The 15,388-nt window shown below is 42.9% G+C and overlaps 1 protein-coding gene and 1 pseudogene across 9 annotated transcripts in view; one reads left to right on the top strand and one right to left on the bottom strand.

Annotated features, from left to right (window-relative positions):
• The window catches only part of KIF21A (kinesin family member 21A), a 255,299-nt gene that overhangs the window by 199,739 nt on the left and 40,172 nt on the right, over positions 1-15,388 (top strand). For 8 of the 9 annotated variants that reach the window (XR_013621375.1, XR_013621377.1, XR_013621378.1 and 5 more), the window contains 2 exons: positions 3,028-3,208; positions 12,437-12,601. Coding sequence is in view for 5 of the 9 variants with exons in the window: in XM_078768210.1 (XP_078624336.1) it covers positions 3,028-3,208; positions 12,437-12,601 (346 nt within the window). In the remaining 4 variants the exon portion in view is untranslated. The remainder of the gene's footprint in view (positions 1-3,027; positions 3,209-12,436; positions 12,602-15,388) is intronic. The other variant, XR_013621376.1, reaches the window with a different exon arrangement.
• On the bottom strand, positions 4,542-5,204 carry LOC144889893 (uncharacterized; annotated as a pseudogene).

Here is a 15,388-nt window from a genome sequence, read left to right on the forward strand (position 1 = left end):
GAAGATGCCACATAGGAAAATGAAACAGCAACAAATACAGCCCCAACAATTGCAAAAAAGACAAAGGAAATATTTATTGACCGATTTAATCGTTGCCTTTATTATCCTTATGTTATCTTATGTAAAAAAGAAATATCAAGAAATATACACCAACAACTTGGAGAATGACAAAAGAGCAGGAAAATACAAAAAATAATTGGACAGAGTGGGGATAGACAAAGAAGGCTCATTGGAATGGCTAAGCAGAGGTCAGCTCAACGGGGACGGCAAACAAATCATCATAAATGCCAAAGATCAAGGACACTACACCAATAGATTTAAAACGATGGCGGGACTGAGCCAGACGGACAAGTGTAGATTCGGCAAGACAGAAACAGAAAGTACTAGTCACCTGCTCTCGGGAGGCAAAAAATTATTATCAGAACAACGTTACACACAACGGCACAACAAAGTATGCAAAGTGATTCATTGGTATATCTGCAAAAATACAAACTTCCCAGTACCAGAAAACTCATGGAACCACGAACCAAGGAGAATCATTGAAAATGAGGACGTCATGCTCATGTATGACCTGATGATTCCATGGAGTGTGAACATAGAAAACAAAGCATTGCATCCGGACATTGTACTCAGGTACAAAAAAGAAAAGGCGAGATATCAGTACCCAGCGATTTTGGCCTAAACAATGCAGAAATCAAGAAAATGACCAAATACCAGGACCTCAAAAATGAGGTCAAGAAATATTGGAAGCTGAAGAGCGTCGAAATTGTACTAGTGATAATTGGAGCAACAGGATTGATGAAGAAGAACCTCACTGAGATTTTAAAAACCATCTCCGGGAATATCATCACAAAATAACTACAACTGGAGGCAATCCTGGGTTCGGTGACGATCCTGAAAAGAGCCCTTGGAACAAAACTCTGAAAAAGTTGAACAGATTGATCCATGAACCGTGACCCCTTACCAAAGAGGAGATGGTTATTTGGGTCTTGGGAGGACTCTGTTCTACCTCCTGAAACCCACAAATGGAGATAACAACCAGCGACACACACAGAGGGCATGATTGCAAAACACTATCTCCTCCTGGTGGAGGGAAAGGGTGGTGTGGGGCAGGGGAAAAGGGCTAATAAACTATAATCTGAACATGTAAGCTCAATGCCATATAAATCTGTTCATGGACAGCTATTTGTTTGGGATTTATGGAGCTTTTATCCTCTTTTCTCGTATAACCTTGGAAGTATTCACTGTTGTAATCCAATGGATTTATCAAGTCAAGGCTGATGAGGGAGCAGCCTATGTTATTTTGTGTGGCATGTAACGTGTGAGTAATGTTTTGAGCGCTAGCCTTGTCAGAGCAAAATTATAATTTTGATATAATGAAGAGCTATCACTTGAAACAACAGCTCCATCTCGCTTTCCATGGTGGTTATCATAATCTTTTTGACTTTCAATTGATAAAAGTAATTGTTTGACTTGTCCGCCGGTCCAGACTGGCACGAGCCTTCTTGAAGATGAGTAAAGTATTCCATTGGTATTATATATTGTCGTGTCACCGGTGATTAAGATCACAGGCGGCAGATTGCCGAACAGTTTTAACTCCGAGGTGGTTAAGCCGAAAATTGGCGGTCAGCCTGTTGTGCGTGGGTGAAGGAAACCAGGGTGCTTACCTGTACGGACGAAAGCTATGGGGTTTATTCCTCGAACCCACAAGCACAGAAACGAGACAAGGAAAATCAACAATATGACAATGAAAAATGTCACAATCAGAAATTTAATGAAATGAAGGTAAGACAATAAAAATGAATGCTGCGGTAAAACTATAAATCTAACTCGGGGGACCCTACATGCTGACACAAATACGGACAAGGGGAAAGATAAAAGAAAAAATTATGTTCTTAGTCGGCCGACACTCAGCTACGGCCTCAACGAGGACTTTTGGACGCTTGGTGGTCGTTCAACGGGTCCGGTCGGTCAGAGAAAGGACCGAGCGTCGACGCATCCACAATGGCGCCGGTCAACCACTCGAGCACCTCGAGCCGCGAAGCGGCAGCAAAACGTCCTCCTCTCTCACTCCTCACCAGAAAGCACAGCGCAGCCACAGCTTTCCTGAATAGCACCACAGATCAACCACACCTCCTTCCATGTTTATTCCACGGGGCACAAAGGCTCTGAAATTCACTCCACCAGCGGCCACGGGCACGAAGCAGCCGTCCGCCGGCGCAACCAGGACAAAAGAGAGAGAGCAAAAGACTGAGAGAGCTATGCGCTCTTCTTCCTACCTCGCAATGCTGCCAACGCAGCCAAGAGTTCCTCACTTAATTCAAAAGCGCATACAAGTCCCAGCGCACCAAACGCACCAACAATGGCGAGCTTCTTGTTTGGCAAGCACAAAAAACAAGAGAGAGAGAGTGTGTGTGTGTGTGTGTGTGTGATTCTTCTTCTGCTGCAATGCTCGAACCTTCTCGCTCTGTGATGTCATATGACCAATCGCAAAAGCTTGGGGCATGGCCTTTTCCTTACTCGGTTGGTGGGGCAGTGTTAATTGTCCGATTTGGAATGTACGGATTACGTCGGCCGTGGTGGGGCGGGGTTTAGCCGGATGGTGAATGTGCTGGATTTCCGTTGGCAACATATTAGTGTTGTTGGTTAATGAAGCCGATTTTTGATGGCCAGCCGTGTGAACGTAAGGGATTGATCACAGTGGGAAGCACACACTGGGGAAATTATCTTTAAACCCTACCTAATTAGCATGTCTTCACCCCACTGTGTGAAGAACACATAAACAACCTTAAGCTCACAGTTTCTCTGTTTATGCACATTGAAATGTCTCCTACCCATCCACGGTCCATGCTAGTACTACACAGCCCTATCTCCACGATGGTATGTCATCACCTACCCCCACAAACGTAACAATATGTATTTATACCTCAAGAACTACCATGCATGTTCATTTTTTTTCTAAAACTAACCTCTTTCCCACCCTATTCTCTCTCAAACCCCCAAAACAACCCTACCACCATGTTAAAGATCGTACATGCAAAGTTTGGAACCTTGTTACGGGGCAGGAGATTATGTCTCTGAGCGGCCATCCCAACAACGTCGTGTCTGTGAAATATTGCCGCTACACTGGCCTAGTGTTCACCGCCTCCATGTGCTACGTTCGCATCTGGGACATACGCGAGTCAGCAAAGTGCATCCGCACACTCTCGTAAGTCTGCTTCTGTAAAATGAACAAGGTTCGTTGGTTTATCATGGAGATGTAAAATGGATTGTTTTGCCTTTTTTTTTTTTTTTTTCTCTTTCTCTCTCTCTTTCTCTCTCTCTCTCTCTCTCTCTCTCTCTCTCTCTCTCTCTCTCTCTCTCTCTCTGTCTCTGTCTCTGTCTCTCTGGAAATAATCTCTACAATAGTGAGGCTAATACTTTCAAGTCCAGGATCAGACCCTGGGAAACATGGTCTCACACAACCCATACCACATAAAAGGTTTGAATGCTTTTTGTGTTAGAACAACCCCCTGGGACATTTCTAGTGTGGGTGTCACCTAATATTGTGGTGTAACGTTTTTTCCACAGGCCAGTTTGCGATAAGGGTTATTTTGTGATTTGAAATTGCAATGAGGGTATGATTTATTGGTGGAGAATTATAAATGACTCTAATTTGCAACTTTGCCTTTAATTTCAAGACACAAAAGAGCACTGGAACATGCAAACTTTGTTATATGACAAATTGGAGTTGCATTGTATAATAAATTCACTTAGCAAGGATAAACGGCCCTTCATCAACCCCACTACTTCCTGTCCGTTGGGGTTGAATACTCTTGTATCCTATCGACATGTAAAACATCTTTCCACAATGTCATGAATGATAAATGTTCCCATTGATGGGTCCTCTTATCCCTTTTATCATCTTCTCCATCATCAAAAATATCCAAATCGTACTTGGGATTTTCACATTCATCGCCCATGCATATACAGTGTCTTCAGAAAGTATTCACACCCCTTGACTTTTTCACATTTTGTTGTGTTACAGCCTGAATTTAAAATGAATTAAATTGAGATTCGTTTTCACTGATCTACACATAATACCCCATAATGTCAAAGTGGAATTTTGTTTTTAGATATTTTTTACAAAGTAATTAAAAATGAAACACAGAAATATCTAATTTACACAAGTATTCAACCCCCTGAGACAATACTTTGTAGAAGCGCCTCTGGCAGCGATTACAGCTTCGACTCTTCTTGGATATATCTGTATCAGCTTTGTACATCTGGATTTGGGGAGTTTCTCTCATTGTTCTTTGCAGATTTGCTCAAGCTCTGTCAAGTTGGATGGGGAGTGTCGGTGAACAGCAATCTACAAGTCTTTCCACAGATTCTCAATGGGATTGAGGTCTGGGCTTTGGCTGGGCCACTGAAGGACTTTCACATTGTTGTTCTGAAGCCATTCCAGTGTTGCTTTGGCTGTATGCTTAGGGTCATTGTCCTGTTGGAATGTAAATCTTTACCACAGTCTCAGGTATTTTTCATTGTGAAGCAGGTTCTCCTCAAGGGTTTGCCTGTATTTGGCTCCATTCATTGTTCCCTCTATCCTTCCAAGTCTCCCAGTCCCTGCCGCTAAAACGCATACCCATAGCATGATGCTGCGGCCACCATACTTCATGGTAGGGATGGTGTTACATGGGTTATGAGCTCTGCTTGGTTTCTGCCAGACGTAGTGCTTTGCATTCAGGTCAAAGAGTTCCATTTTCGTCTCATCAGACCACAGAATATTTGGCCTCAAGCTCTCAGTCTTCCACATGCCCTTTCACAAACTCCAGGCGTGATGTCATGTACCTTTTTCTTGGGAGTGGCTTCCATCTGGCCACTCTCCCATAAAGCCTACATTTGTGAAGTGCTGCAGAGACTGTTGTCCTTCCAGCAGGTTCTCCCATCTCAGCCAAGGAACCCTGTAATTCTGTCAGAAGCTTCATTGGGTTCTTGGTCACCTCCCTGACCAAGGTCCTTCTTGTCTGGTTGTTCAGATTGGTCGGACGGCCAGCTCTACAAAGAGTCTGGATAGTTCCATATTCTTTCCATTTCCTAATGATGGAGCTCACTGTGCTCTTGGGAACTTTCAACACTCTAGAAATTGTTTTATACCCTTCCCCATATCTGTGCCTCCTCAAAATTCTATCTTGAAGTTCGTGGGACAGTTCCTTGGACTTCATGGTAGAGTTTCTGCACTGACATGCACTGTCACCTGTAAGACCTTATATAGAAAGGTGTAGCGGTTACCACTGGATGTACATAATCGCCTTGCACCGGCCAGAACACGGCCAGACGCGCCTCTCCCGGGCATGCCCGGACTCACTGTTCCCGGGCACGCCCGAACCTCCCGGGCACGCCCGGTCTCGTCTTTCCCGGGCATGCCCGCTCTCGCCTTTCCAGGGCTCGCCCAGAGCGTCCGGGCATGCCCGCTATCGCCTTTCCAGGGCTCGCCCAGAGCGTCCGGGCATGCCCGCTATCGCCTTTCCAGGGCACGCCCAGAGCGTCCGGGCATGCCCGCTATCGCCTTTCCAGGGCTCGCCCAGAGCGTCCGGGCATGCCCACTATCGCCTTTCCAGTGCTCGCCCAGAGCGCCCGGGCACGCCCAGCCTCGACTTGCCAGGCCGCAGCCAAACACGCCCGGGCAGGTCCAGACTCGCCTTTCCAAGGCTCGCCCTTGATACCCGGGCATGCCCGGTATAGCTTTTGCCGGGCAAACTTCCCGACATAAATGTGTATATATATTGTTGCCCGATAAACGGGCTTGTCAGAATACCTGAGCTGTTTTGTTTCAATAAAGCAACTCGGACGAATTCCGTCTTTGGTCGCGTCAATTCTTTCGACTCGCGTTGGAGCGCAGTTCCTTCAAAGGTGTGTTACTTTCTAAATCATGTCCAATCAATTGAATTGGCCACAGGTGGACTCCAATCAAGTTGTCGAGACATCTCAAGGATGATCAAAGGAAATTGGATGCACCTGAGCTCAATTTAGAGTGTCATAGCAAAGCGGTTGAATACTTATTGACTCAAGACATTTCCGCTTTTCATTTTTAATTATTTGCAAAAAAAATAAAAAATAATCCACTTTAACATTATGGGGTATTGTGTGGAGATCAGTAACAAACAATCCACACTTAATCAATTTTAAATTCAGGCTATAACACAATAAAATGCGAAAAAAGGCAAAGGGTGTGAATACTTTCTGAAGGCACTGTACATACAGTTGTGGCCAAAAATATTGGCATCCTTGCACTTCTTTCAAATAATGCACCATTTCTTCCAGAAAATTGTTGAAATGAAAAAATATTTTGGTATCCACATATGTATTTCTTTGGTTTGCAGTGGAGCAAAACAAAAAAAGCTGAAAAAATTACTAAATCTTAGCTTATGCCACACAGAAATCCTAAAATGGCCTGGACAATATTGATGGCACCTTTTAGAAGTTCTTAGAAATAATGAGATTTCAAGAAGGTGATTCTACTTTACTTTGGAATTGAACTCACCTGTGGTGAGTTGCAGCTGCCTGCAATATAAAAATCACTGATTCAACCAGTTTCAACAGAGAAAAAGGAGTCATTCTGCCATTTTGTGTCACTGTGGGTACTGCAATGAGCATGGAGAAAAGAAAGAAAACCAGTGAATTATCTGAGTACCTCAGACAAAAGATTGTAGCTAAGCATGGACAATCTCAAGGCTACAAGTCCATCTCCAGAGACCTTGATGTTCCTGTGTCCACCGTACGCAATGTTATCAGGAAGTTTAAGGCCCATGGCACTGTAGCCAACCTCCCTGGACGTGGCCGCAAGAGAAAACTTGATCGAAGATTGCAGCGAAGGATTGTTCGAATGGTGAAGAAAGCACCTCGATTGACTGCCAAGCAGATTCAAGCTGACCTTCAGACACAAGGTACGACAGTTTCAACTCGCACCATCCATCGCCAACTCGATGAAAGGGGTTTCTATGGTAGGAGACCCAGGACTGAGAGAGAGAGACATAAGAAAGACCGACTGGAGTTTGCCAAAACACACCTGAACAAGCTAAAATCTTTCTGTGAGAATGTCCTGTGGACAGATGAGACCAAATTAGAGCTTTTTGGTAAAGCACATCATCTCTTTGTTTACAGAAAACAAAATGAAGCTTTCAAAGAAAGGAACACCTTCCCTACAGTCAAACATGGAGGAGGTTCAGTGATGTTTTGGGGTTTCTGTGCTGCCTCTAGCACTGGGTACCTTGAATGTGTGCATGGCATCATGAAATCAGGAGGTTACCAAGGCATTTTGGAGTGCAATGTTCAACCCAGTGTCAGAAAGCTGGGTCTCTGTCGAAGGTCATGGGTCTTGCAGCAGGACAATGACCCCAAACACACTTCAAAAAGCACCCAGAAATGGTTCAAGACAAAACTCTGGACTGTTCTGAAGTGGCCAGCAATGAGTCCAGATCTAAATCCCATTGAACACCTGTGGGGAGATCTGAAAACAGCAGTTGGGAGAAGACACTCTTCAAATCTGGAAGAACTGGAGCAGTTTGCACAAGAAGAGTGGACCAAACTGCCAGTAGAGAGATGTAGGAAACTCATTCATGGCTATAGGAAGCGCTTGACTGCAGTTATTTTGTCCAAAGGTTGTGCTACCAAATATTTAGTATAGGGTGTCAAATATTAAGTATAGGGTGTCAAAATATTAAGTATAGGGTGTCAATTTTTTGTCAATGCCTCTCTGGCCTTGCCCCCCCAGCTCTCTCTGGGCTCTGTCCCGCAAATATTCCTACAGGTCGCACAAGATCTGCCTGCAACCCTCTTTTGGTTAAACTGCCAAAATCAAGACTCTCTGCTCACCTTCACTCCTTCATTCCTCTTTTCTCCCGCCTCTGGAACAAACTCCCTCACTCTCTTCAATCCCACTCCACCCTCCAAGTCTTTAAAACAGCTGTTCACCACCATCTCTTATCTTCCCCCATCCAAAACCTTGATCTTTTCTACCCCCGCTAATTTCACCCCAATTCCACTTTTTGAAATACCAACTTTTGTCCTGGAAGTCCTTGGTGTCCTTGCGCTTTATACTTCTCCCTCCCCCCCACCCCCTTCCCACGCCTCCTCCCCCCGGGCCCTCTCCCCTCCACACATCTCCCTGCTCTCGGATGTTGTGTGTGTGTGCTTCCCCTTTTCCTCCCCATCTTGTCTTCCGCTCCCTCTTTTTGTGTATTTTGTTTGTCTGGTCGATTTGTTTGTGAAGTTAATGTTAGCTCTTTGACGAGCCTCGATTCAGTATACAAAAAAAAAAAAAAAAATTCTTTCTATTTTCTGATTTAAAAAGATATATTAAGTTCTGAAACAAAAACAAAGGTTCTGTGATATTAACAGTGAAATAAAGAATTGTGGAGACCAAATACTATTGTCAATTTCAACTTTTTTTTCGAGAAAATTGTGAGTTATTTGAGAAAATGCAAGGGTGCCAATATTTTTGGCCACAACTGTACACACCACTACATTGAAGTCCATTCATCCTGCAGGAACAGTCAGACCGGAAAAATGCAGATTTGGAACGGGGACTTGCATCAAGCTCGACAAGACCTCTTGGGACAGGGTCTTTGATCATCATCTCTGGCTGAATTTTCGTTGGAGTGTCATTCTTCACTTCCCATCCATAGCCAACAGGTTCTGGTATGTCTGGACTTGTGCGTCTGGGAGTCTTGATTCTTCCATGTAACAAAGCGTGCAGCACATCTTGAGAAATCATGAGGATTCTTCTCTCGTCAGACTGATTTCTGCAATTAGGAGGGAACTCGACAGCATCATCAGTGTCATCAACAGAAATGATCCAGTGCAGGAACCAATACAAGCTCTCTGGAATGCAAGATTTTGCTGAAGCAAGGTGCAAGTCTATGTAGTTCAAAAAGGTTTGATGCTGATTCCTTCAGACTGAGGAAAATCCACCTTGATCATCCTAACAGTGTGATCCAGAAGCCTAGTATGCTCTTTTGGGTGTGCAGAACTCGCTCTTCGACTATAGATTATCTGGTGACAGAAGGGGGAATGGAGTGCTGAAATGCTGCAGTCAGAATATCTTGCAGAGAAATGGCACTCACTCGTGTATACAAGTACAGGTTTTGTTTTCGCATGGGGCTGGTTGAATATAATTTCATTCCCAAAGTGCCTCATCATCCTAAGCTTTGAATGTTGTCCAGTGCACTTGGAGATTTCAAGGGTAGTTTTGTACTTAACAAGCATTCTGAGTATTGCGCTGCAATACATGTCCCCTACCGGCAGTCTGTTGTCCGGAAAACTGTTGGGGAAATTACCAAAGTTCAAAGTGCCGTAACTTTGTCAAAAATGATCGAAACGTCGTGAAGTTCGAACTTGATCTGTAACTTATCATGAGGAAACCATTAGCATTAAGAGTTTAGAAAAAAAAAGTCCGGAAAACTGTTCTTTGCGTGACGGACGGACGGACAGACAGACTGACTGACGGAGGGACGGAGTGCAAACCTATAGTCCCCTCCAGTGTACACTGGTAGGGGACTAATAAGGAGACTGTCCATATCATATGCCTTGCCAGGATTCAGTGCAGGTTTGCGATTATCGACTAGTACACTAAAAGGCAGTGGCATATTTGTCTGCATCTTTCATTGTCTTGAATGAGCCTGGTGTTGGCTTAGCGGTTAGGGTGCTGGCTTGGGATCCTCGGATCCTGAGTTTGAATCCCGGTCGATCGTTGAATTAACACCAGGGGGGTTGACTCAGCCTGTCATCCTTCCGAGGTCGGCAAATTGAGTACCAGCTCACTGGTAATTGTGACACTGCATCAGCGGCACAAACGTGCTTCCAGATAAATGATGCAACCAGCAGCCACAGGCTGCATACGAAAACAACAACAACATTGCCTTGAATGGTTGGTGTTTGATGTTAGACTTGCTGGTGTAATTTGAGAACCATATTTTGCGATAGCTTGTCTTAGCTGACACACTTTTATTGTCGACACTTCGGAGTATGTTGTGCATCTCTTCAAGGACATGAATCCATCCAGTCCATTGGGGTTGAATACTCTGGTATCCTATCGATATGTAAAAATCGATATGAATACTCTGGTATCCTGTTTTCCTCATGCCTCTGCAGCAAGTTCAAAAGACTTGCAGACTTCAAATGTCCATACATTGATCAGTTCTCTAATCCTCTTGTAAGATTTGTTTCTGAAAACATATGCTGTACATAGACCAGTCCAAAACTTCCGACTAGGATCTGGATTGTCTCTCAGATATTCTAATGAATCTCAGATAAATAATCCTGTGTGCACTAACGTGGGTTAACGAGAGTAAAATGATGATGGGTTTTGGATTAGGAACGATCTGAGATGGTGGTGAACAACTGCCTTGAAGATTGAAGAGAACCTGGAGGAAAGAATGAGATTGAAGAGAATGTGGAGGTTGGTTCCACAAGCAGGAAAAAGAGGAATGAATAAGTAGTGGTGAGCAGTGATCCTGGATTTAGGTCGTTACACCAGAAGGGGGTTGATGGTGGACTGTGTGTGCCCTACAGACACCTAAGGGGGGACAAAACACAGAAAGAGCAGATGGTGCAAGGCCAGGAAGGAGGTGTTATAAGACAAAGACCACCGACCTATCTGCGATGTTGAAGTTATAAATCCCTAGACTCAGCTTCATCGTGGGAGATTCCATTAATCTTTTGGGCCTTGGTTTCCACGCTGTGAAGTTGAGAAAGATGTGAGAAAGAGCATACAACGGAGGATGCCAAGTCAGCGGCTGGCTTTGGAGGCCAACTTTGAAATGTGGTTCCAGGTGTTTGAATGACTGAACTTCCTCAAGAGGATTGTTAAGTAGATGGGGCAGGGGTGCCAGACGGTCCCTTAAGAGAGAGATAGTGAGAGTGTGAGAATTGTCAAGATTGAAAGACATGTTCCAAGTGCTTGACCATCTTATGATTTTGTCATGGTCTGAAGGAGAGGGAAGAGGCTGCAGCCTTCCAGTCTGAAGGATGAGGGATGTCACAGCAGAGGGTGGAGTCATAAGTGTTCTGATTGCATTGATGGCCTATTTTTCAGAACTAATGTCAGTTGTGCAGATTCTACTAATCTGTAGAACCCAACTCCCAGACTGATTTCCCAGTCAGGTGTTCACTCAAATATGAACCCACTTACAATAAAAGCCCTGTAAAAAAAGTTACACCATAATTTTGAGCTGTTGTTTTGTATGCAGCCTGTGGCTGCTGATTGCATTATTCTATCGAAGCGTGGTCTGTGACGCTGATGCAGTGCCCTGGTTACCAGTAAGGTGGTACTCATATTTGCCAACCTCAGAAGGATGACAGGCTGAGTCAACCCACCTGGTGTTATTTCATTAGCACGAAAAGGGCTCAAACTCAAGATCTAAGATCTTAAGACAGCCATCTTAACCATTAAGCCAACACCAAACTATAATTTTGAGTGGCACCTACCCTATAAATGTTCCAGAAGGTTTTAGCTAACAGAATAATCAATCAAACCTTTTATGTGGCTTGGGTTGTGCAAAATCTTATGCCTGAGGCTCTCACAGGAATTGGCTCCTTGGACTATTCCAGGAGTAAAATCTAGAAAATAACTCAAGTGAAGTGTGGTGTGGTGAAGCTAGAAAAGCTTAAGAAAATTAGTCGTGCAACAAAACAAGTGATAACAATAATAACGATAAAGCATCTGAAAATGCAAAGCCCCTCCGCATTCAATCGTCTTCTTCTTCTTCTTCTGGATGCTCAAATAACGAAAAAAGTTTTTTTTAAAAATACAAAATGAAAATTGATGATTTTATGCGGCCTTGACCTTTGAGCTTTAGATCTAAAAAAAAAAAAAATTAGCTTCTACCTTTTGATTGGTGAACCAATTCTGTGACCCAATATGCAAATTCTTAAAATTTCAGGTCAATCTGGTGAAAATTGGTGATTTTACACAACCTTGACCTTTGACCTTTTGATCTAAAAAAACGATTGGCTTGTAGCCTTTGATTGGTGAACCTATTAAGTGACCTGATATACAAATTCTTTAAATTTCAGGTCAATCGGGTGAAAATTGATGATTTTATGTGATGCTGCCCTTTGACCTTTTGACCAAATTGTTAATTTGCCTTCTCTAGCCGTATTATCAAAATTAATCTTTGGTGAACATTTGATGGCAGTAGCTCAAATGGTTAAAAAAAAGTTGCAGCCCGGACACACAGACAGACAGACAGACACACAACCAGACAGATAAGTGATTGCAAAACCTCGTCTCATGCTGTGCAGGGGGGAGGGGGGGGGGGGGCTAATAATTTTGTTTATTATCATAATCTTTCTCGGAATTATTATTAACGGAATAGGAACAGTTTTTGATGACAATAAAAACAAACATTTTTGATATTATCATGAATGTTTATTCATTGTTTTCCTTTCATCGCAGGTCGTCAGGCCAAGTCGGTGCAGGTGATACAAGCTCGAGCACAGCAAGCCGCACACTCACTTTCCCAGCAGGAGAGTCACAGGTGAATCAGATCGCCTTGAGTTATCCTGGCCACGCCCTCTATGCTGCCGCCAGTAACTTTGTGCGCATCTGGGATCTGAGAAAGTACGTGGTGCAGGCAATTTGCCAAGCATTTCTGCGAAACATGATACCCTTAAGCATCACTGTACTTGTATGTGTATATACATGCATGTATGTACAGTATGTATATACTTATATGTATGTGTGTTGCGCCCTCCATAAGTATTAGCACAGTGAGGTCAAATTTATTTTTATTGCTATATACCCAATAATATTTTTTTGTATACTAATTTGAGGCTCGTATAAGTGCAAACACATATAACATATCATAAAAGGAGTGGGAGAAAAGAGGGAAGCACAACAACAGTAGGGAACACGAACATCAGGAGATCAAACATGGATTCGAGATCAAAAGATGAGTATGATGTAAGAGTAGAGAAAGTCGGTGTTTATTCCTTGGTATTTTTCTAGATATATGATTTACCATTGTAGGAAAATAGCAGTTTTTATGTTCAGTTCCCATTTTTAGGTAAGCATTAGTATTGGAACAGATTAACTTAAAGTAAATTAAAGTTCCGTAGTATAATAGTTAGTATTTGGTTGCATATCCCTTGCATACAACAACTGCATCGAACCTGTGGCCAATGGACATCACCAAACTCTTGGGATCTTCCTTTGAGATGCTTTGCCAAACATTTACTGCAGCCATTTTCAGTTGTTGTTTGTTTGAGGGGTTTCTGACTTTAGTCTCCTCTTCAGCAAGTAAAATGCTCCATTGGATTTAAATCAGGAGATTGACTTGGCCAGTCTAAAACCTTGCACCTTTTCCCCCTGATGAAGTACTTGGTTACGTTGGCAGTGTGTTTTGGGTCATTGTCTTGCTGCATGGTGAAGCATCACCCAATGAGTTTGGAGGCATTTTCTTGTACATAGGCAGACAAAATGTTTCTGTACAATTCCAAATTCATTCTTCTGCTGCCATCATTAGTTACATCATCAATAAAGATGATCGAGCCAGTTACAGAGGCAGCCATGCAAATCCAATCCATGACACTATCTCCACCATGCTTCACAGATGAGGTGGTATGCTTTGGATCACATGCAGTTCCTTCCATTCTCCACACTTTCACCTTTCCATTGCTTTGGTGAAGGTTTATCTTGGTCTCATCCCTCCATAAAACTTTTTTCCTGGATTACCTCTACTTCCTGGCAAATTCTAATATTGCCTTTCTATTTTTGGTGCTGATGAGAGGTTTGCATCTTGTGGTGTAACCTTTGTAATTCTACTGTCAAAGTCTTCTATTGTGATACTAGTCTAGATACTAAAAGTCTAGATTGTGATACTTTTACTCCTGCACTCTGGAGGTTGTTGGTGATGTCACTGACAGTTGTTTTCGGTTTCTTCAGAGATCTGATGATTTTTCTGTCATCAGCTGAAGTTACTTTCGTTGGTTGACCTCATCGTTGTCTATTGCTAAGTACATGAGTGCTTTCTTTCTTTTTAAAGACATTACAAATTGATGTATTTGCAATGCCCAATTTTTTTCTTTTTCTTTTCTTTCAGCTTCCAAATTGTTTGCTTTTCTTTCAAATACAATTTCCTGGTTGTCATGTTGGTTTATGCCTTCTGACTTCAAGGGTAGACTCCCAAGGCAAACGCAAACGCTAAAACCAAGACGAGACATTCACAGATTTTTTTTTTGTGTGTGTGTGAACAATCAATGCAGCATGAAACACCCATCAGGCATTTGTTCCAATACTTTTGCTTACGTAAAATGCGGGGACTGAACAAACAAATTTGACTTCACTGTTCCAATACTTATGGAGGTGTGTGTGTGTGTGTGTGTGTGTGTGTGTGTGTGTGTGTGTGTGTGTGTGTGTGTGTGTGTGTGTGTGTGTGTGTGTGTGTGTGTGTGTGTGTGTGTGTGTGTGTGTGTGTGTGTGTGTGTGTGTGTGTGTGTGTGTGTGTGTGTGCATGCGTGTTTTTTTTGAAGGTCGTCTGGTGAACCTTATCAGTGCTTTGTCATCTTAGCTATCTGGCTTCTGGGTGGCAAACAACTTACATTCACATATACATCAAAGACTACAGGGAAACCCTGTTATAAAGAACATATAGCTATAACTCAATTCAATATGGAACTGTGTGTTTTGTGTTTGGTTATAACAGAATATAATTAAAGTATGTTCGTTGGTCTATGGTTTTTCAGAACAGTTACCCTTAATGGTTTCTACAGGACAAGTTGAACTTAAAGGTTCCTACTGGTTTCTATGGGTTTCAGACAAGTTGCATGTCTGAAATTTTGGTTTCAACTGGTTCCTATTGGTTTCAACTAAATGTGGTTTAGTTTCTATGGGAAACTCCACTGGTTGCTGTAGAAACCAATAGAAACCGTGATGTCCAATAGAGATCCATATAAATGTCCTACTGGTCTATATTGCTTTCTAGCGGATTTTCGACCTGGACATACAATACAAGTGGTTTAAATTGTAGGGGAATGCAGTAGAAACAATTCTTCCACCAAAGGTGGATGGAAGTTGTTTCCACCCCTGTTTGTCTGTTGGTCTATCTGTTTGTCTGCCTGTTAGCAAGGTAGTATCTCAAAAGGTTATGGACAGATTCGGACGAAACTTGGTGGACAGGTTGGGTGTGTGACAAGGATGGATTGATACAATTTTGGTGAAGATCCGGATCTGGATCTGGCCTGTCAATGGGATGCAAATCTTAAAACTGTTCAGTCTGGTGAAGGTATGTGCTCTACCGAGTGCTGTTCTAGTTACCTCCACCACCGAAGATGGACAGAGGTTGTGTTTTCAACCCTGTTTGTCTGCCTGTCTGTCTGTTTGTCTATGAGCAGGATATTTCAAAAAGTT

The sequence above is a fragment of the Myxine glutinosa genome, chromosome 1, assembly GCF_964187855.1.
Source record: "Myxine glutinosa chromosome 1, kmMyxGlut1.1, whole genome shotgun sequence".
Classification (NCBI taxonomy): domain Eukaryota; kingdom Metazoa; phylum Chordata; class Myxini; order Myxiniformes; family Myxinidae; genus Myxine; species Myxine glutinosa.